The sequence below is a fragment of the Schistosoma haematobium genome, chromosome 3 (genome assembly GCF_000699445.3).
Source record: "Schistosoma haematobium chromosome 3, whole genome shotgun sequence".
Classification (NCBI taxonomy): Eukaryota; Metazoa; Platyhelminthes; class Trematoda; order Strigeidida; family Schistosomatidae; genus Schistosoma; species Schistosoma haematobium.
Window position 1 is genome coordinate 45,799,895 of NC_067198.1, and position 24,791 is coordinate 45,824,685.

Below are 24,791 nucleotides of genomic sequence, written 5' to 3' on the forward strand. Positions count from 1 at the left end.
CCTTCTTTTTTTGGTTCAAAATCATTTTCAAGTATATCATATCTATCACTTACTATTCTATGAATATACGATTTTTGGCTCCATATCATAATAGGAGACAATAGTTACAACCAAACTAATATAAATTATACATTTCAACCACCAATCTCTTATTAACTAATGAAATTACAATAAATAATAATTAAAAAAAAGAAAAGAAAAGAAAAGAGAAAAAGAAAAGAAAGAAAGAATCAGTTATTTTTTCCTGTATTGATTTAAGTAGTAGCCTTTAAGTTTTATGTATCAAATTAATATGAGGTGAATAAAGAAAAAAAGAGAGAGAAAAAGAGAAAAAAGAAAAAAACAACAACAAGGATTGAATACTCTATTTGTATTTTTTTTTATAACTAACGTTTTATTATAATAGTAGTAAGTGTGTAATTAATCAATTGTAGTTTTCACATTATTTACTTTCTTATTAGTAGTATATATATGGTATGTATTTATGTGTATAGATTATTATTATTTGTGCTTAAAAATGGTGCCATATATATACATTATAGAAGGATATAATATTCAACCAATTGAATCAAAGCTTTATGGTTATTTAGAATGTTGTAAATAACTAAACATAGTTAGTGATATGCTTGGTTCTATGTTGTAGTTAACGGCTCCCAAATGCTCTGGTACGGCCGAGAGTTGGGAGAGTCCAATCTCCCTCTCGAAATGCTCTCACATGGCTACGCGTATATAGTCTCTTCCAGGGAAGTCCTACTCATTGCCTCCTCGTGGTGAGGGTGCTGTTCATGAAATTGAGAGAATGAAAAGCAAATGTCTGGTGCTTTAACCGGGTTGGTGGGCATAGAGAGTCCATCTAGGGGAGTTGGAAAACCCTGATTCCAAATCAATGGTGCACGTGAACTCCACTATCCTGAAGGAAACAAATGGGATATGAACCAATAATTGGTCACCGGCTACCATGGGACTGTATCTCCTTACGTTGCTCCACTGCCTTGTGGATCAAACTTTCAGGTTGAAGGCTTCGGGTATGGCCTATTAAGGAAACCACCTGTTTCGGTTCGGGCACCCGAACAGTATCATAGCCCTTACACATATCAAATGAGATCTGTGTGGCGCATATCTATTTGGTGCCTCCTTGTACCAATATCTATGTGTTAAAATAAAATAATAAAATGTACTTAACTGATAGTTAATGATGCGCCTAAGAAAAGAGGGTTACTTCAATATCAACAATGAGAGTATAACTTATGGATGACCTTTGAGCGACACTAAATTGATCTTGAGAATGTTCATCTACTATCTAGGACTAAATGAGGATTATAAACTACGGTAAGGAATTGGATTAAGGTTAGGAATTAGATTTATGATTTTTATCATTAACTGATATCAACTATAATGCCAAAATATTATTTTGCTAAATAAATGGATAAATTTCGCGTCAAAATTTGAGACCTGTTATCTTTTATCTGATTGGTTCGTCCATAAATGATAGTCTTGTCATATCAACTTGTATACCCATCACCAGCATTAGTGGTTTGCTGTTGGATACACAGATGAAAGAATATGTTAGTTAAAATTTGTTTGTTTGTTAGTTTTTTTGAAGATCATTGAACCCTATTTGTTGTCAAATTGAATGTGAATGAATTACAGGAAGATATTATGAACTGAATGATGAATAGGGCTGATAGGTCCTGGGTTCGAATCCCGCGAAAGGGAGGTATCGTGGATGCATAATGATGAGGAATCTCACAATAGAACGAAAACAATCGTCCAGTTCTTCCAGATTTTTCATAGTGGTGGTTTAGCTTCCATTGATTCATGATCTTAACTAATAAAAAGTATTGTAATATCCATAAAACCCCCTCCTTTCTGAAATATGTTATTTGTTATATGATTTGATAAAGTATTTCATGTACTCTAATTGTTGTTATTTTATTATAAACTAAGGATAGTTTGAAAGAAAAAAACAACAGTCCATTAGGTATTGAATAATTGCTAAGTAACATTGTCAATTTACTAAAGTTGAAAATGTCAATTATCACATGTTGACCTAGTTTTTTTTTAAATGATTCATATAAATGGTAAAATTAAACCGGTTTACTATACGATTGTTAGTCAGATGAATTATCTCACGGATTGAAATCATGAGTCGATTGAAGCTAGACCACAACCATGGAAAACCTGGAAGTACTGGACGACCGTTTCGTCCCAGTATGGTGCTCCTCAGCAGTGCGCATCCATGATCAAGCACCGCGTGAGACTAGAACCCAGGACCCATCAGTCTCGCGCCAGGCGCTTAACCAACTAGATCACTGAGCCGGCACCCGACGGTGTTAACGTCTAACTTCAACCAATCCACGAAGTTGCGCCACCGTACACCATTCCCTTCAGTGAGTTGATATCTCACATTAGACCTGATTTAACTCCACTGGTAACGGCTTCTCACTAGAACTCCAGGAGTATCTCTTGAAGTCAGTCACTAGTGAGCAGATGATTATTATCAAAAGGGGTTTGTGGAGATTGGATGCCGGCTCAGTTATCCAGTTGGTTAAGCGCCTGACGCGAGACTGATAGGTCCTGAGTCCGAGTCTCACGGGGTGCGGGTTCGTGAGAAGTTTCATACTAGGATGAAACGGCCGTCCAGTGCTTCCAGGTTTTCCACGGTTGTGGTCTAGCTTCAATTGACTTATGATTTTGTTCTGTGAAATTTCTAAAATCTCCACAAACTCCTCCTGAAGATAAATTATCTATTACACCGAATGACTGGTCAATTCCAATAATGAAGAGGTTATCTATGAAATATTAAAAAGTTTTATAGTATTTTTTCATTAAATAAACCTTATAGATACAATCCTTCGAATTAAACTTATCAATTCTAGGTATGATCTATCTGGAACTTCCCAAGTGTACACTACTGAAGTGTCGTATCATCAGAATGAAACGATCCAATCAACAGTTCATACTTTTCAACAGTTATCTAACCGAAGTCAGTCAAAAATCATTGTCACCTAGTAACAATCAATAATAATAGTTTTCTCTAGTTTACTACAAACATCAAATTAGTTAACATAAAAGTGCATTTTTATATTGAAAATAACTTTGAATTGTAAAATTGTTGTTCTTGTCAACTACTTGACATACATGTTCATTATCTGTCATAATCCTTTAAAAAGACCGTAACACATTCATAGGCAGTCAGCTAACAAAAAACACAATGTACAAATACCAAAGTAAATATATAAATATAGTTTGGACATTGTGGAAAGGCAACCATAAATACTTTTTTATGACTTTATGGCTTATTTGATTACTCTTTTCTTGATGTTGATGATGATTCGGATGATGCTTTGGATGATGATGATGCTTCGGATGATGCTTTGGATGATGATGATGCTTCGGATGATGCTTTGGATGATGATGATGATGCCTCGGATGATAATGATGATGATGATGCTTCGGATGATGCTTTGGATGATGATGATGCTTCGGATGATGATGATGATAATGATGATTGTGTCATGTTCAATAAAAAGTAGTTTTTAATTTTTGTTTTGTGGTAAACTTAAAGCAACTAATTACAAATGGTTAATTATTTTGTGATCAAAAATGACTCATCAAATGTATAACAAAATGGGGACTGATTAATACTAATGAATATGATGAAGTATTTAGTGTCAGTTTGACAATCAAGTTCTTCATTGGATTGATTGTTGATGTTTGAGGTAATTGCTCCGAAAATTACTGAAGTATGTATACATTTTATCAAAGCTCGTTACCACTCTTGGGGCATAGACTGCCAATTTTACAGCTTATTCTATAATATACTCTGAGATGGTGGAGAAGATTTGTAGCTCAGGTGGATGATTTTGGTGGAGTTTTGTTCTCTGAGCTGGATGGTTTGGTCGTGGAGCTTTCATCGTTCTTCTGAACGACATCATCAGCACAAACTTCAGATAGACTTCTATCTGAAGTTTGTGCTGATGATGTCGTTCAGAAGAACGATGAAAGCTCCACGACCAAACCATCCAGCTCAGAGAACAAAACTCCACCAATATCATATACTCTACTTTCCAGTTGTTTTCACTTCTTATTCATTTATTTGATATCAAGCCTTCAGTTCCCAGTGCAACATGTTCTTTGGTCTTCCTTTTTATTTTGTCGTCAATATTTCAAGTTAGAGTTTGCATCTTGAGAGAAATTGATGATTTTCATAATGTATGTCCTATTCACCTTCAGAGTCTTTTCCTAATTTCTTCTTAAAAAGGAAGCCGGTTTGTTCTCTACCACAGTAGATTGTTGCTGACAATATCTGGTCGAAGGATCCGGAGTATTTTTAGTGGATGGTCTTTTATAAATATCCGTACTTTTTTGATGATGTTGAAAGTAGTTCTCTAAGTTTTAGGCTTCTACCTCTTTTAGAGCTTCTCTATCAAATATGATTGGATTAATGTCCTCTGTGTTGTATATTATAGTCTTACTTTCTCCTATGTGAATACTGAAACCTACTGTTTTGGAAGCTGCTTTCACAATGACTGTCTTCATCTACACTGGTTACTGTGCATAAGATGGGAAAGTTAAGTTACTCGTAAGGTCCAAACCGTCTAGCTATATCCAAGCTACCTACTGTATTCCATGCTTCTCCTGTGACTTAGAGATTTCATAACCTAGTCAATCATCAAAAGAAAGAATGAGAATAAGAAGATTCGTTTGACACTATTCTCAAATTAAAACGCATCTGTGAGCCTCCCTTCAAGTACGATTTTACAGTATAACCAATTGTAAGATTTACATGATAGTGACAATCATTTCAGATACTTCATAGTCTCAAAGAATGTGGTCACTAAACCCATGCTCAACTCTACTCCTTTACCTTGTCTTTGGACTACGAGTAACAGTAGACGAACTTAAGATGTAACTATTTTAGGTGTCCATTTCTAGGATGGAACAGCTTTCTATAGCACTCCAACTGAGATCAACCTGTGACGAAGACTACTTAAAAACTTACTTGAGTGGATTAATAAACATTGATTTCATTCACTTATCAAATTTTTTTAAATATTTTTTAGGTATCCTACTTGGTACCGATAATGATATTGATGAAAATGCTCAATTACATTTTCGTTTACTTGGTACAACATCTCATTTTAGATTGAATAGTTCCACTGGAGAAATAACAACTTTACAATTATTAGATCGTGAAAAACAAGCAAATTATGAATTAATTGTTTTATTAATTGATCATGGTAAACCATCACGTTCAGCAACAGCTAAAGTTCATATACATGTAACTGATACAAATGATCATGATCCAATTGTTGTATTTCCAGTTAATGGTAAAGGTAATATTAGTGTATCTTATCGGGAACCACCAGGTGAAGTAAGTAGAATTGAATTAATCTTTTATTAACTTTGAAACAAAGATGAATGATGGTTAGGACCCATGTTTCGTCCGATTTCGAACTCTTCAGGTGGATGTATCTGAACCCAAGAGTTGATATTCACTCCACTATCCATCTCTGTTTCAAATGCTTGTGATTTCCTGGAAATATTGAGACAATTCGACTAGAATGCACATATGCCAAAACTGACTGATCCATAATAATCTTTAAAAATCAATGAGAAGATCCAAACAATCAATACAAGATGAATTATTATTATAATAAATTTGTTTACTCAATTCAAAAGCCAATGCTCTGTTCCCTCTAGGATTGATCAATCGTTAGACTTTTGAATTGATTCACTACTGTTTTAGTTTTCATTATCGATTGGGAACAAAAAGAAGACCCCTGAAGTCTATGTTTAGTGAGTAAAGATAAGATCCACAGTGATAATTGAGTCGTTACACCTGATATTCCTAGAATCCCAGTTAGTTCTGTACAATTTGCAAATTATTCGATTAAATACCAATGATTCAGAACGAGTTAAAGCTACTCAGCTCAATTTGTACTCAAGAGACACAATACAATACTGTTTTATAGTTAGAGACCTTGAGTTTCATGGTTTAAAATCGGTCACTGTGTAGTGGTATATGATGATATTCTATCTACTATTAAATTTTATGTTCACATTTTACTTACTTACCTACTTACGCTTGTTACTCCCAATGGAGCATGGGCCGCTGACCAGCATTCTCCAACACACTCTGTCTTTGCCCTTTCTTTCCAGTTCTATCCAATTTTTGTTCATTCGTCTCATGTCTATCTCCATTTCTCGGCGTCATGGGTTCTTTGGTTTTAATCTTTTCCTTGAGGATTCCAAATAAAGGTCTGTCTTGTGACACAGCCGGATGCTTTCCTCAGTGTGTGCCCTATCCACTTCCGGTGCTTCTTCCTGATTTCTTCCTCCGTTATGTGTTTACATACTACTGTATAATTTTCGTCTCGCTTTTCATGTTTTTGTATCATATTGTAATGTAACTTACTAATCTCTTTCAGATAGTAGCACGAATTGAAGCACGTGATCCCGATGAAGGACATAATTCGTTATTACATTTCAATTTATATTCTGGCAATCAAGCTTCAGTCTTTCGTCTTGGTAGTACATCAGCGGAATTAATAATTGATCGTGAATTAACTATACAAGATATTGGTTTATATCCATTAGTAATACATATACAAGACGCTGGTATTCCATCACGTACAACAGAAGTGAAACTAACGGTTAGAGTAAGTGATTTTTTTTGTTTTTACTTTTACAAAATCAATTTTTTTGAGTTTTAACTTGACTAGTCTATAAATTGTATTACAGCAATATCCGAATATATTGAAATCAACCAAACTATATTCTGTCTTTATAGTTTTTGACTAAGATCATGAACTGATTGATGTTAGACTACCATTGAAAATCTGGAAGCGCTGGACGGCTGTTTCGTCCTACTGTGGGACTCCTTAGCAATGCGCATCCACCACCCCGCTTGCAAAGTTTGAATCCAAGCCTTCCAGTCTCGCGCGCGAATACTCACCTTCTAGATCACTGAACCAGCCGGCATCCAACGGTGTGAATGTTTAACCCCAACCAATCCACGAAATTGGGCAACCATCTTTCATTGTACTGAAGTAGATACTTTTCTCTATCCGACACGGATTACCTGCACTGGTCACGGCCATCCAGTGCTTCCAGGTATTCAATACTGGTCTAACATCTATAGGTTCATGATCTCAATCAAAAACTTAATAATCTCCACAACCCTATAATGATACAGTTTTTCTGTTAGGGTTTCATTTAAATTAAATTAGTAGTTGTTTCTGATGGAGAATAGGCCATAGCATTCTATAACACACTCTGTCCTCGGTATTCTATTCTAGTTCTATCCCATTCTTGTTCATGCTTTTCATGTCTGTCCCCATTTCTCAGCGTAATGTGTTCATTGGTCTTCCTCATCACCCCCTTTGGCATTGAGGATTCCATGTGAGGGCTTAACTTGTTACGCAGTTGAGTGATTTCCTCAATGTGAGTCCTATCCACTTCCATCACTTCTTGCTGATTTCTTCCTCCTCTGCAATCTAGTTTGTTCTCTCCCATAGTAGGTTGTTGCTGATAGTGTCTGGTCAACGAATCCGAAGTATTTTGCATAGACAACTGTTAATAAACATTTGTATCTTTTGGATGAGGGCTTTCGTAGTTCTCCAGGTTTCCTCCCCATACAGTAGAACTGTATTGTTTTGAGTTCCAGATGTTCTCCAGTTGTAAATATTCTCCTCTCGCTTTGCCTATCCGTACCGTCACATCTGTATCAGATCCACCCTGTTCATCAATGACGCTACTCAGATATGTAAATGTTTTTTACATCTTCCAAAACTTCTCTATCAAGCGTGATTCAATTGTTGCATGTTGTATTGTATCGGAGAATCTTGCTTTTCCGTTTGAGTATGTTGAGACCTACTGCTGCTAAGGCTGCTGTAAAATTAACATTATCAACATAAATTCTGCTGTAATATATCTAATCTGACAATGACAACCTAAAATTGTTTCAATCTTATCAATACCATACACTAATTAGAACTAATCAGTCATAATTATAGAAGTAACTGAAGTTTTGTTTGTATGCTATTTCATCTATTACATTAGATCATTCGAAATGATTCCAATTTATCTACATTATAACCACTATCAATTAAATCTACCGTATACCTCCATCATTTCATAATATTAGCCTACATCTATTATGACTACAACTGCAGTTTCTTTTCTTCTGAAATTCCTATTGATATTCCTGTCTAGATGGAAATCAGAACCACCAACACCACCACGACTGCCCCCACATATTAAATAACTTTTTATCTAAAGTACATTTATTGATATATACACATTTGTGATCATTTTTGTAACCAGAAGAGGTTTTGTGGAGATTTTTAGAAATTTCACTTATTGAAATCATGAGTCAACTGAAGCTACACGACCATGGGAAACCTGGAAGTACTGGACGGCTATTCCGTCCCAGTATGGGACTTTTCATCAGTGCACATCCACGAACCCGTCCCTCGCGAGATTCGAACCCAAGACCTATCACTCTCGCGCTACGCGCTTAACCAACTAGACCACTGAGTTGGCATCCAACGGTGTTAATGTTTAACTTCAACCAATCCACGAAGTCGAGCCACTGTACACCATTGTCTTCAGTGAGTTGATATCTCACAACAGACCTGCTGAGAGGTCCCATATTAGGACGAAACGGCCGTCCAGTGCTTCTAGATTTTCCATGGTGGTCTAGCTTCAATTGACTCATCATTTTTATAACATCTAAAATCAATCCACTATTATTACATAAGTATTTGTCATAATGGACTGTAAAACCTTCTGTACATCAAAAAAAATTTTTAATGAAATTTCATATTCATCAGCAATTCATATCCATGGAACGTTTTTATTTTCACTAAACGGGATCAGTAAATTATAGAGCCTATTAATGATAAGTCCTCTTCATTCCAGATAATAATCAAGACTGTTATGGAGATTATTAAGCATTGCGGAGGAGTCCCATAATAGGATGAAATAGCCATCCAATGTTCCCAGGTTTTCAATGGTAGTCTAATATCACTCGGTTCATAATCTCAATCAGTATTATGATAATGCATATTAGTTTTAAGGCCATAAAGAACCAATGACAAGAAATCATATTTTGTATGTAACTAAGTCATTTATGATACAAAAGTAAATATCAGGTATATAATTAATTAACTGTAATTTATCAACAGTAGAATAAATAATAACAATAACAATTGATCGATCATTCGGTAGTGATCAATTTCATTTATGCCAGGTTCTTTTTAGTTCAGATCAAATCCTATCGACAAAGTGTCAATTCGGCCACCAGTTTACATAACTTGAGATTACATGCACTATGTTGAGATAAAATAGTGATTAGAGGTAATCAACAAGAAACCCTGGACTTAGATTTCGTGCTATTTTAGAACTCATCATCAAGGTGTACCTGTAATCTTGTTGGAACTGATGCTCCCTGACGGATTCGAACCCGTGTTACACAGCTTCATATTGAGAAACGTTACCACTGAGCTGTCTAGGCGATTACTGACTTTCTGTAAGACTGAGATATATTTGCTGATAAATACCAAGTAGCACAAAACTTAAGTCCAAGGTTTCCAGTTGACTACCTTCAACTACCATCTTATAAAACAACAATTAATACTTAATGAATACAGAATCCAAATAGGTATCATCATCTAACGATAGAATTGCTTTCTGGAAGTTTCAACTTTCCCAGTTAATGGCTTAATGTCAGATGAATAGATCGTTAAACGATAAAGTTTTAAATCACATGATTCACTGTTAATTAGTAAATATTTAATCTTATCAATGAAGTACTGTCACTATTTTACTTGATTTAGTTACTATCTATCAACGTCATAGATTTGGTCATAACGATATGTAATTACTAACTTGTCTATGTTTATCACTATGCTTTTCTTTATTTTTTTTCTCACTTCATTTTAAATCAATGATTTCTTCTTTATTATTTGTTTTGTTCACTTGAAATCATAACTAATTGTGTAATAGAATTTACCTATATGTATGATGATGATCTGGCTCTTCTATCCCAAACGCAACAACAGATGCAGGAGAAGACGAACAGTGTAGTAGCAGCCTCAGCAGCAGTAGGTCTCAATATACACAAAGGGAAAAGCAGGATTCTCCGATACAACACAGAATGCACCAATCCAATCACAATTGACGGGGAAGATTCGGAAGATGTAAGAACCTTTACATATTTGGGCAGCATCATTGATGAACACGGTGGATCTGATACAGATGTGAAGGCGCGGATCGGCAAAGCAAGAGCAGCATATTCACAACTGAGGAACATCTGGAGCTCAAAGCAACTGTCAACCAACACCAATGTCAGGATTTTCAATACAAATGTCAACACAGTTCTACTGTATGGGGCAGAAACCTGGAGAACTACGAAAGCCATCATCCAGAAAATACAGGTGTTTATTAACAATTGTCTACGCAAAATACTTCAGATCCGTTGGCCGGACACTATTAGCAACAACCTACTATGGGAGAGAACAAACCAGATTCCAGTGGAGGAAGAAATTAGGAAGAAACGCTGGAAGTGGATAGGACACACATTGAGGAAAGCACTCAACTGCGTCACAAGACAAGCGCTCATATGGAATCCTCAAGGCTGAAGCGACGAAGAGGAAGACCAAAGAACACATTACGCCGAGAAATGGAGATAGACATGAGAAAAATGAACCAGAATTAGATGGAACTAGAAAAGAAGGCCCAGGACAGAGTGTGTTGTGGAATGCTGGTCAGTGGCCTATGCTCCATTTGGAGTAACAGGCGTAAGTAAGTAAGTAAGGATGTATATTGATATATGTATCCAAGCTGTTACATTGTAGACTACATATCAACACAACAACAACAACACCAACAAATAATAGTCTTTAAAGAAACTTTACAAAATAGACAAACATTTAAATTTCCGGTTTTATTCTTATTCTCAGGTTATTTTTTTTCTTTTATTTACTATGATAGAAAATAATTTTACTTATACTGTTTCTATCCAAGTAACTAAACTTGTGTGTGTGTGTGTGACTCTCTCTCTCTCCTACCCCCCTTCTCTCGCTCACTTTCTGTGATTGTCTTATTTAACCTTCTCATTGAATATCTGTATCGGATATGGTTTTATGAGGGAATAAAAAAACACATTAAAACATATCATTCTGTAGTTAAAGTACATGAGTAGTAAGTCTATTACCATGTGTATATACACAGGAATGTTTGTATGTAGATAAATGTGAGTAATTTTGATACTCATATGATTGTCACTGAATTGTTCTAAATTTTTTAAAAAGAAGAAAAAACGGGAATAAGATTTTGCAAACTATCAGCTATTGAACAGTCTTGTCTGAACATCTTCAGGAAAATAATCAAACATCAAGAAGTTGTGTTTTTTGAATGTTTGTCAGTAAGGGGTTTTGAAGATGATTACGTTTTTGATTGAGATCATGATGCGATTGATGTTAGACTACCACTGAAAACCATGAAGCACTGGACGGCTTTTCGGTTCTATCGTGGGACTCCTCAGCAATGTGAATCCACGATCCCGTGCACGAACGCTTAACCTCTAGATCACTGAACCAGTCGATATCCAACGGTGTGAATATCTAACTTTGACCAATCCACGAAATTGGGCAACCATCTTCCATTGTACTAAAGTAGATACCTGTCTCTATCTGACACAAATGAGCTCCGCTGGTCACAGCTTCTCATTAGAACTCCGAGAATTCACTTATGAAGTTAGTCACTATTGAGCACATGGTAATTAACAGTATAGGGTTGTGGAGATTATTAAGTTTTTAATTGAGATCATGAACTCATTGTATGTTTAATCATTTTCAGATTTATCAATATGAAGTGTATATTACAATATCAGCTATATCTTTAACTGACATTAAATAATATTCTTGAAAGTAATCGAAAGTACTCTTAATGAATATGGATCGTTCATTTTATTAAACATCAGTTATACCGATAGTCTAAGAGAAATCATTACTAGTCACCGCTTAGAATAATGATTAAGTATTATGACAAATTGACTCAACTTCAAACTATGTGTTTGAAGATAAAGACTCATAAGTCTCAAGGTAATGTCCTTTTTCTTTAAATCTGGAAATATCAAACTTTATTCCTATCTGATTAAAATGAAACTTCTATCTGTCATGTGCCATGACCTATAAAATAACAGTAATTAGAATATAGACTTTTATGACCTTGTCTTTGTGCTGAATCAATAACATGTCAATCAACCCTAACAACTTTATGTCAATTCTAAGTCTTCATTGGTCTTCTTTATAGTCGTTTATCGCCTAGCTCAATTCATAACAAAATTATCAGGAACCACTACATGAATCGTATATTGCAGACATATTTAGTTTATATTCAAACAAATCAGATCGCAGCATACCATAAATAAAAATTATACAAGTTCAAGCCCAAAAGTGTATATGAGTAAAGAAGACTGTAACGAATAGAATGGGAATAAATGAAGAATAGTAAATCATATAACAGTAACCAATAGACGGAATTAAAAACTTATGTCAAAACAAATACGAACATACATATTGTACTTACTTACTTACTTCTTACTTCCGCCTGTTACTCCCAATAGAGCATAGGCCTCCGACCAGCATTCTCCAACCCACTCTGTCCTGGGCATTCTTTTCTAGTTCCATCCAATTCTTGTTCATTTTTCTCATGTCTATCTCCATTTCTCGGCGTAATGTGTTCTTTGGTCTTCCTCTTTTCCTTTCGCCTTGAGGATTCACATACATACATATTGTAGCGGTAAATAAATCCTTAAAAACAATAGCTCTATAAGTCTTCAACATTTAGATACTGATCACATTAGTTTTAATGTACTTATCTAGCTGAAGGAGCTCGATTATGCATCTGCACCAGATCATGAGTGGGAACTCTATGCTCAACATCCTTTACAATCGTTAGCTAGCCTAAATCACTTGATTCTCGATAGATTGATAGCCTATTAAATATATCTTCAAACCTCATCACTTCTCACTTTTGATTTCACTAGGTGAGCACAATTCATTTATAGAAAATGTTACTGGTTAGAGTGTTGTCAAACTACAAATACCTATAACATCTTCAATATAATCTAATTACTTAGTAGTTATCCAATAAAAATCTATATAATGATAGTTCATAAATGTTGGGGACGTTAGATCCCCAGAACTCACTTGAGAAAGAACCTTATTTTTGTAGTTTTATTTAGAAAATTTGAATTTCTTCATATTCGCACCAAAGACGCTCTTGTCACCTTCATGTCGTATTTCCCACTGAGAAATATCTTAAATGCTATCGGTCCGTTGCGTCTTTTAGTATGCTATTTAGTAACTCTTGCCAAGGACGGTTTTGTACTGTATATATACGTATTGAATTAGTGTTTGTTGTGATCGCTCGTTTCTGGCTGTGTGCAGAATATACTTCCCCATTCCAAGCTTGAACTTCTCCCTTTAGTTAACGAGGGCTGGAACGTATCAATAGCTAACTTACTGGTCTTTGGTCACCGAGTCTTGTTTCTTGTTCGCAGATTAAGTGAACTCGTGATAGCTTCAACCCTAGCAAAAAATAACTCTTAACAGTTACTATCCAATATATTCTTCTTTCGAAAAATCAATCAAGTATCATTCTAAATGATTTATAATTGATTATTTCTATTATTTCCCCCCCTCATTTCATATATAGATAATTGATTCACCACCACGTATATATTCGAATCGATTTACTAATTTACATCATTCTACAAATTTATTAAATAATGATATTAAATCATTAAATTTACATCGTCGTTTCAAAGATAATCAATATTATTCATTAATAAATGATCATGAGAAATTAATGAAAACCAATGAATTTCATAATTATGATGAAAATAATCCATTAAATACTAGTTCTATATTAGTTGCTATAGTTGCATTAAGTTGTGCTATCATACTTGTATTATTAGGGATTACTGTATATGTATGCGGTCGACGAGGATTTCAAAGTTTTCGTTATCATCATAATAATAATAATACTACCACCACTACTACTACTACTAATAATAATAGTAGTAGTAGTAGAAATGGTCGAATGCAATATCTATTACGTAATGATAATTCATTAAATAATATCAAATTAACTGATAATAAATTTAATTGGAAAAATATATTAAATTCAAAATATCATACAAATAATAATAATAATAATACAATATTATATCCTAATAAATCAATAATCAATAATCAATATCATTCCAATCAATCTATCTTATTCAATAATGAAAATAATCCATATATTGATCAATTCAGTAATATATCCTTAAAATCAATATTGATTGAAGAAAATAATTCATTAAAAAATAAACAAAAAAATCATGAAAATTATAAAACATTTTTACCATTCAATGAATATATATCATATAGAAATTATCAAAAAACATTACCAATAATCAATGATAAACAATCAATATATTTAACAATGCCAATCAATAATAATAATAATGAATTAAAACAAAATTATGAAAAATATTGGATTATTAATAAACAAGATTCTAATAATTATACATTACCACAATATAATCAATATGAACAACATATAAGTAGTAATAGTAATAGTAGTACATTGATCAATTCGAATCTTGATTATTTACAACAATCTCATCATAGTAACAATAATAATAATAATAATAATAATAATAATAATAATGATCCATTGAATTTATGTAAAACGATGATGAATGATGAAGATTTAAAAAATAAATCAATATTACCTATGAATATATCAACAATAGATATGATAAATAATATGAATAATGTTACCATGGCAACAGATACGATTAATAGTATCATGAATAATAATAATAATAATAATAATAATAATAATAAAATTGATCCTATTTATTTTACACAATCGTTAAAATTAAAAAAATCAGAGAAATTCGATAATTCAATGAATTTATTGAATGCATCAATGAATGATGATAATAATAATCATGATCATAATTCGAATGAAATAAATCAATTAAAAACTGCTAGAAGTTGGGAATATATTGTAATACCACATAATAATAATAATAATAATAATAATAATCAGGTAAGTTACAATATTGATTGTTTATTTATTTATAGGTGAACCAATCAGATTTAAGATAGAAGGTCATAGATTTTGGCGCGAGATTCATATATATAATCATTTAGTTAAATTCTGTTACGATTTTATATTCGGTTAGTTATCATATAATTTATTGACCAATCAAAATATGACTTATTCACTCTTTTACTTTATTCAGTCAATGACGTTCAACCGATATGAATAGTCTAGCGTCATTAATGGTCGTTTGTTTGCCTAGCCCGTCCAGTTGAGTTTAGAATACCGATTGCACCTTCCTCTATGCGAATCATTTATTTCAGATATACTTAGTTCATATACCGGCTGAACAGACCACGTCATACCATAAAATAGGAAATAACCTTTGTACATGATCAAGCCCAAAAGTGCCTGTGATTATGGGGAGGGGGAGGCGGTAATAAATAAGCTGAACATAACTTAGAGACATTAAATCGTATCATCGAAATAGTCTATAGTTCAAAATGAAGCTTATGATAAGAGAGATATAAATATACATAATCTAGTTACTGAACAGTTATACAGTTGGAATATATATATAATATTAGTCTATTAATAGGCCTCAGAAGTTACTCGTAATAAGATCTTCACTAGGATATAACAAATACCATTTCAGTATTATAGCTAATGTTAGTTCGTGATGAAAACTCTAATTCTAATTCCTAACCTTAACCATCACCAGTAAATTATAATTCTAATTCGTCGCACAGCTTTATAACTCTCATCATTTAGTCCTAGTAAATAGGTGGACATCCTCAAGATCATTTTACTGTGACTCAAAAGCATAGGCAACAGACCAGCATTCTACAACACACTCGATCCTCGGCATTCCTTTCCAGTTCTATCCATTTCTTGTTCATTCTTCTCATGTATGTCTCCATTTCTCAGCGTATTCTGTTCTTTGATCTTCCTCATCACCCCCTTTGATCTTGAGGGTTCCAAATGAGGGCTTACCTTGTGATGCAGTTGGGTGCTTTCCTCAATCTGTGTCCTATCCACCTCCAAAACTTCTTCCTGATTTCTTCCTCCACTGGGATCTGGTTTGTTCTCTCCCGTGGTAGGTTGTTGCTGACAGTGTCTGGTCAACGGATTCGAAGTATTTTGCTAGACAGCTGTTAATGAGCACTTGTATCTTCTGGATGATTGCTTTCGTAGTTCTCCAGGTTTCTTCTCCATACAGTAGAACTATCTTGACATTTGTATTGAAAATTGTAGTAATTTACCGAAACAGATAATGTATTTTTACATAATTAGATTATACCTGACAATAAGGGCCAAAGTGGACGTATCATCTTATATGAAACTTTTCATGTGGATAAATCTCCATCTTAGTGTTAAGTTCACAATGGAACTCGAACTTGATACCAAATGTCTCAAACGCAATCACGTTAATTACTAATACATTCAGATCAGGTAATAACTCACTTGTTCAATAGGAATGAAAGTGTGACGAATAGTTTTTAATTTCCTGTTGTTGAAATTCAAGATTGAGATTAATCAGCCTCTATCACTTCATGTGCATTCTGAATGATTTACCTGATTAAACCCATTTAGTCATAAGTTTCAAAACATTCGGACTGTGATTATTAATGATAAAGGCTAAATTGATGTCATCCACTAAAGTTGAATGCATGGCATAACAGTCTTAGACAAGACCATAATGTGTGAACAAACCAATCAGAATTACGATAACAGGTCTTGAATGTCGGTGCGAAATTCTGTATCCATTTGGCTAAATAGAGTCTTGGCATTTTAGCTGAAGTCAGTTCGTGATGAAAACCCTAAATCTAATCCCTATCCCTAGCCATCAACTATAAATCACAATCCTTATCTTTCACGCAGGTTTAAAACCCTCATTCAACCCTAATCAGTAGGTGGACATTCTCAAGACCATTTCAGCGTCGCCCAAAGGTTGTCCATAAATTATACTCTCACTCAATCTTAAATTTCAGCCAAAGTAAATTACAAACCATTGTGAGGTAGGCAATTTATTCTTATTGCAATTTAAGGTCGCAAATATATGCTGATTATTACTACTTAATTGTACAGATTGGATTAAGTAGTGTTCAATTGTTGAAAGCTGAGTACTTGAATTATTTACTTAAGTACGAATTCTATACCTCTCCATTATTGGTTCAGTCTAAAGGCTTAGAACTATGTGGATCGAAGATATATCGATTAGGCGATCTAAACTCATTCCTTCAATTTAATCCTATCACAAATAATAATATTCGTTACTTGAATAATCACTAGTAAAACAAATTGAAGATTATTCAATACATCACTAGTTCTTATTCATAATATTAGTGTAATACATAATGAAAATATACTTAGTATGTAATATATGCTACTGATATCGACAGATATAAGTAATATATATCATCAATCAAGAGTGAAATGTCCAGTAGCAGAAGGTTAATAAGATCGAAGAAAACAGGATGAGAACAGAGAATAATTGCTGTGTAAACAAAAGAACAATCAAGTCTAAAACAACTGATTGACATATTGTAAATGATTATCAGAAAGCGTTTTGTGGAGATTTTAGAAAGTTCACTGGCTGAAATCATGAGTCAATTGAAGCTAGACAGCTATGAAAAACCTAGAAGCACTGGACGGTCGTTTCGTCCTAGTATGCGACTCCTCAGCAGTGCGCATACACGACTTCACCTCGCGAGATTTGAACCCAGGACCTATCAATCTCACGCGTGAGGGCTTGGATGCTAGCTCAGTGGTCTAGTTGATTAAGCGCCTGACGCAAAATTGGTAGGTCCTGAGTTCGAATCTCACGGGGGGACGGGATCGTGAATGCGCACTACTGAGAAATCCCATACGAGGACGAAACAGCCATCCAGTGCTTCTAGGTTTTCCATGGTTGTGGTCTAACTTCAATTGACTCATTATTTCAACCAGTGATATTGTAAATGAATTATTTACTATAGAATACTCAGTTTTAACTAAGTGATTCAATACGTTTGTATTAAAATACATTGGATTATCCCTACTATTGTTGTTCTTATTCATTACAATGGAAGTTGATATTGATCAATTCTTATTCAATAGTTAACAAATGTTTTATATAATGACTGACAATAGAATATCTTATCTCAATATTTCCGGTTATATCATTTATGTCAATCAAAATGATACTTTTCATTTTAGATATATTTCCTTAAAAACAGAAAAGTTACCATTTAGATCTAAACTATTCACAGTTAAAAGGAGGTAGCTTGAAAAAATAAATCTTGTCTAGATTATCCGAACAATCTTATTGGTTGATTCATCTTGTTGTTCTTCAACCAATCAACTATTGAGATTATTAATATACCCCTTCAAGGGATATTTCTTGGAATTGTAGTGTAAAGTTGTGATCAATGAAGTTCAACCAGATTTGTTGTGAGATAGTAACTCATTGATGACAATGATGGACGGTGGCGCAACATAGTGGATTTGTTAAAGTTAGACATTAACACCAATGGATGCTAGCAGGTATAGTGGTCTAGAGGTTAAGCGTTTGCGTGCAAGATTGATAGGTTTTGGTTTCGAGTCTCGCGAGGCGGGAGCATGGATGTGCACTGATTAGGAGTCACACAATAGGACGAAACGGTCATCTAGTGCTTCCAGGTTTTTATGATGATCTAGCTTCAATTGACTCATGATTTCAACTAGTTATAAATGTTCTTTCTTCTTCTGAATATTGAACCAATCTTCTCTTACTTTCTATTGTTTTATTCTGTTACTTCAAGTCATTATTTCCTTTATCATCAAATAAAGAAGAACATAACAAACCACAAGAACAGCAATATCAAGGTTAGTTTTGAATTTTTATTTAGTTTTATAGAAAGCATTCAATATTATTACAGTATAGTTGTGTAAAATTTAACTTATATAGAATATATATGCTTCATTATTCTATTCTCAGAATAGATTTCATTTATAAAAAGAGAGTATTTAGTAAATCGATATGAAATGAGTATTCAATAAGAACCTTATTTACCTTTATAAGCAGAGATGTTAGCATTTAGCAATGGAATTCAGCATTCATATTTCGTCCTATATGGGACTCATTAGATGGATATACTTGCATTCGAGAGTTGGTACTCCATCATCCATCTTTGCTTATAATCCTTGTGACTTAAGGCAATATCTAGTCAATCTGCAGAGGATGTACATATGCCAACAATAGAGGAGGAGGAGGATCTAAACAACTAATACAAAAATGAATTAATTCTTCCTTATCTATAACTTCTCATTAAGTTGAATCATTTGCGGAAAACCATTTCATAGGTGTTCACTTTTAAAGAAACTTAAACGAGGTTAAAAACGGCCGTTTCATCCTATTGTGGGACTCCTCAGCAGTGCGCACCCACGATCCCGTTCGCGGAATTCGAACACAAGGCCTTAGGTCTCGCATGCGAACGCTTAACCTACTTGACCATTGAGCCGGTATCCAATGGTGATAGTATCTAACATCAACCAATCCACGAAATTGCGTGACCATCTTCCATTGTACTGAGGCAGATACCTGTCTCTACCCGACATGGATTAGCTCCACTGGTCACGGCTACTCACTAGAACTCCGAGAATTCTCCCACGAAGCTAGTCACTAGTGAGCTCAGTAGTCCAGTAGGTTAGACATTCGCGCACGAGACCGAAGACCCTGTGTTCAAATCCTGCGAGCGGGGTCGTGGACGCGCACTTCTGAGGAGTCGCACAATTTGACGAAACGGCCGTCCAGTGCTTCCAGGTTTCCAACGGTGGTCTAACATCAATCGGTTCATGATCTAAATCAAAGACATTAACACCGTTGGAAACTGGCTCATTAGTCTAGAGGTTAAGCGCTCATGCACGAAACCGAAAGTCTTGAGCTCGAATCCTACTTGTAAAATTATAGGTATGCACTACTGAAGAGTCCTTTCAGATTTTCAGTGATGATCTAGCTTAGATCGACTTATGATTTCAATTGTGAAAATATTACAATCTCCACATATCCCCATTATTAAAAATAGACAATAATTAGTTGTAGATAAAATTAATGGTCTCTGTGAGTGGAACAATAGTGAATAATGATTCGACATCCAGAGATAGAATAATTTTGTCACATACATTCACTTCTTTTATGTGCTCGATAAATTCAAAAGTATCCCGTACGGAATGTTTACAAATGCGTTTTCTAACGGGTTCTAGAAGATTTGCCAGCCACTTTGCTATAGAGTGGTAAGGGGATCCTGACATATCGAGAATTGGTCTAAGAGGTAGGCTAAGTTTGTGTATTTTTGGCAAACCGTATAATCGCGATATTATTGATGCTGTTAGTTTTATGCGCTCAAAGACCTGTTCGTTGATTAACTGCTCATTCTTCATTCTCTTAAGAACTTCAATCAGTTGGTTTTCTATAATTTCAGTCTTGTTTTTCTCATTGATTGGTTTTGAGATCAACAACCAACAGCATCAGTAATACCGCGATTATAAGGTTTGCCAAAAATACACAAACTTAGCCTACCTCTTAGACCAATTCACGATATGTCAGGATCCCCTTACCATTCTATAGCAAAGTGGCTGACAAGTCTCCTAGAACCCGTTAGAAAACGCATTTGTAAACATTCCATACGTGATACTTTTGAATTATTAATTGTATTCAATTCATTTATTTCTATTTTATTCATTTAGTTTCATTGACTTCTAATATTCAAACAAGTATTCCATCAAGTAAATCAACAACAATTTTATCACCACAACATACAATTCAACATAAAATAGGTAATTGTCTTTCAGATAATCAATCTTTTATGATGACTTCTAATCCTTCTACTACTACTACATCTTCTACACCTTCTGTTATCTCGACTACTTCCACTGCTACTACTAGTACTAGTACTAGTACTAATACTACTACTACTACTGCTGCTACATCATCAAACTGTTCTGATTATACTATTATTAACCAATATCCTAATACATTACAAACATTTAATAAACAATCTAATAATAATGATAATTTATCTGTATTCTATTTAAATCATTCAACAAATATTATTGATCATTATAATCAATCTTTATTATTAAATGAATTTAATCATAAACAAATCAATAAATCAATAGAAAATGGTAATCAATCAATAACACCAATTAATTTAATTGATTTTATTGATAAACAATTAAATGATAAAAAATCTTTTAAATATGATATAATAATAGATAATTCAATAATAAATGATTCTAAGGATTCAATGGATGATAATAATGCTAATACAGTTATGTATATGATAAACAATCAACAACAACAACAATCGAATTCTTCACATTATGATTCAAATCATGATAATATTTCATCAGTTTCTACTGATTTTGTTTAGAGAAATTCGTCCGATTATTGATTTTTTGTTTGTTTGTTGGTTTCTTTGTTTTCTCCTCTTTTCTTCTTTTCTTCTTTTCTTTTCTTCTTTTCTTATAGACGATCAAAATAAACAATTGTATAGTTGTACATTTTTGTTTTGATAAAATAACTCATTTCATTAGATTATATAATAATATTACTAATAATAAATTTGAATTGTTTAGTGGTTTTTTTTTGGGGGGGAGGGCGAGTTAGTTTTCTATGGAGGGAGGGAAGGTTGATAACCTCATGCACAACCCTCCTTCTTTATCCTGGCTTGAAACCGGTAGTAACTCTAGAAAAGTTATAGGCAGAGTTAAAACTAAGCCGCGCAGGGAGTTAAACACCAAGTCGCCTGGCTGAGAGCCAGGAATTGTAACCGTTAGACGTAAAGGCGTGGATTGAGAAAGCAAGGACAGCATTCTTATAATTGAAGAATATATGGAATTCAAAACAAATGTCTGTCAAACAATCTTTAATACGAACGTCAAAACAGTTCTACTGTATGGAGCTGAAACTTGGAGAACTACAACAACAATCATCAATAAAGTACAAGTATTTATGAATAGTTGTCTATGCAAGATACTCAACATCCATTGGTTGGATACTATCAGCAACAGTCTACTGTGGGAGAGAACAAATCAACTTCCAGCTGAAGACGACATTAGGAAAAGACGATGGAAATGGATAGGACATACATTATGGAAATCACCATACTATATCACGAGGCAAGCCGTAACTTGGAATGCTGAAGAGAAGCGGAAAATAGGGGGGTCAAAGAACACATTACGTTGGAAAATAGAATCAGATATGAAAAGGATGAATAACAATTGGAAAGAGTTTGAAAGAATTGCTTAGGACAGGGTTGGATGGAGAATGATGGTGAGTGGTCTATGCTCCTTCACGAGGAGTAACAGGCATAAGTAAGTAAGTTATTTTAAGGAATCATTAAGAAAGCTTGAGAATATTTAATTTGTAACAATCCTAACAACATAACTCACTACTACTGTTATTACTACTATTAATACCATTTTTAAATACAGTGAGAATAATCTTCAACTTACACCAAATGTTGGGAGAAAAACATAATCATAGATTTCCCATCATTTTATTCTTATATACATTTAATGAATCAATTATACAATTATTCCCGCATTTTATTACAGTTTCATTTTTATTACCCGAATAGCTTGCCAATATACAATAATGATAATAATAATATTGAATTGAACGTTCACATAAATAACTGTAATAAAACGAAATAGTAATATAGAATCCAAACTAAGATTTGGACTAAAGAATAAATGTCTAGGCAGTTTAGATAAGTACTATTGACTAATTGAAACCTGTTAGAACTTGTTGTTTGAATGTTTATTGTCTTGGCTCGTTTAATGCTAATTTTTTGTATCTGATCGTCGCTGATTGTTATGTCAGAAACGCTTATCACTTATACTCAGAACGAGGGACCTCTGCAATTCGTACGACGCGAAAGTAAGAACATAAAGACTGGTATAAGTGATGATTTATTAACCCCAAAACACGACGACGATGAAAACGATTCTCGTAGAAAAGATACTCATAATGAGTAAATCAATCGAAAATTGACTTTTTCTTTCCATCATATCAAAACCAAAACAAGTTGATTAAGTAAATGATGATTCTGAATTTTATTATAATCATAGATGTACATGATTACCTAAACAATTATTACCAACTAATAATTGTTCAATTATTAACCAAATCTAAATTACAACCGTTGGATGCCGGCTCAGTGGTCTAGTGGTTAAGTGCTCGCGCACAAAACCACTAGATCCTGGGTTCGAATGTCGCAGGGGGCGAGGTCATGGATGCGCACTGCTGAGGAGTCCCACAATAGGACGAGACGCTCGTCCAATGCTTCCAGGTTTTCCATGGTGGTCTAGCTTCAACGGACTCATGATCTTAACCATTGAAATTACTATAATATCCACAAAACCCATCTGATATTAACAAATCAATAATTTGATAAAGTAATTTCAGTAGTTGAAATCATGAGTTAATTGAAGCTAGATCACAAGCATGGGAAACCTGGAAGCATTGGATGGCCGTTTCGTCCTATTGTAGGCTTCATCAGCAGATAAAGGATGTAAGAAAATTACCAATCGAAACAAATAAATGTTATTCTGGATAGATCACATACAGATTCGTTCGAAAGATAATATTTCGTTGCTTTATAACGCAGAGAGTATTTCCAATTCTAGAAGAGTGCTTCAACTCATAATCAAAAAATGCACAATTCCAGTCAATGCAAGTAACACAATCAAAAGGTTGGAACAAACACATATGGCTGCCGCCAAGACTACGAATTAACTAAAACAACATAAATACAGTTCAAGAAGAAACATAGAGACTCAGTGAAAGTGGAAGAAAATATTAAAAACTATAATAAAATACAAATCAGCAGTAAGTTTCAACATACACAAAGGGAAAAGCAAGATTCTCCGATACAACAAAGCAAGCGACAATCGAATCACACTTGACTGAGAAGATTTCGCAAGACTTTTGGCATTTTAGCTGGTATCAGTTCAAGATAAAAACCCTAAATCTAATTCTTAACCTTAACCCATCAACTGTAAATCATAATTCTAATTCCTCACATTGATTTATAACTCTCATTTAATTCTAATTAGTAGGTGCATGAATAGCAAGATTCTCTGATACAACACAGAATGCACCAATCGAATCACACTTGACGGAGGAACTTTGGAATATGCAAAAACCATCACATATCTGTGCAACATCATTGATGAACACGATGGATCTGATACAGGTGTGAAGGTGCGGATCCACAAAGCAGTACCAGCATATCTACAAGTGAAGAACATCTGGAAATCAAAACAGTTATTTGTCAATCAACATCAAGGTCAGGATTTTCAATATAAATGTCAAGACAGTTCTATTGTATGAGGCGGAAACTTGGAGAACTACGAAAACCATTATACAGAAGATTCAAATATTTATTAACAGTCATTCACTCAAAATACTTCGGATCCATTGACCAGACACTATCAATAACAACCTACTATGGAAAAGAACAAACCAGATCACAGTGGAGGAAGAAATCAGGAAGAAGTGTTGGAAGTGGATAGGACACACATTGAGGAAAGCACCCAACTGCATCACAAGACAAGCCCTCACATGGAATCCTCAAGGTCAAAGGAAAAGAAGAAGAGCAATGAACACATTACGCTGAGAAATGGAGACATACATGGGAAAAATGAACAAG

At 34.1% G+C, this 24,791-nt stretch overlaps 1 protein-coding gene across 2 annotated transcripts in view; it reads left to right on the forward strand.

Annotated features, from left to right (window-relative positions):
- FAT1 (long-chain fatty acid transporter fat1) overlaps positions 1-21,500 on the forward strand; it is a gene marked incomplete at its 3' end in the record, with an annotated part of 84,888 nt that extends 63,388 nt beyond the window's left edge. Inside the window, exons 7-11 of one of the 2 annotated variants that reach the window (XM_051213979.1) lie at positions 5,067-5,377; positions 6,435-6,665; positions 13,732-15,120; positions 18,897-18,960; positions 20,821-21,500. In XM_051213979.1, coding sequence (XP_051070000.1) covers positions 5,067-5,377; positions 6,435-6,665; positions 13,732-15,120; positions 18,897-18,960; positions 20,821-21,500 — 2,675 coding nt within the window. Of the gene's footprint in view, positions 1-5,066; positions 5,378-6,434; positions 6,666-13,731; positions 15,121-18,402; positions 18,640-18,675; positions 18,961-20,820 lie in introns of those variants that run through there. The other variant, XM_051213980.1, reaches the window with a different exon arrangement.
- Positions 21,501-24,791: the final 3,291 nt, after the last annotated feature.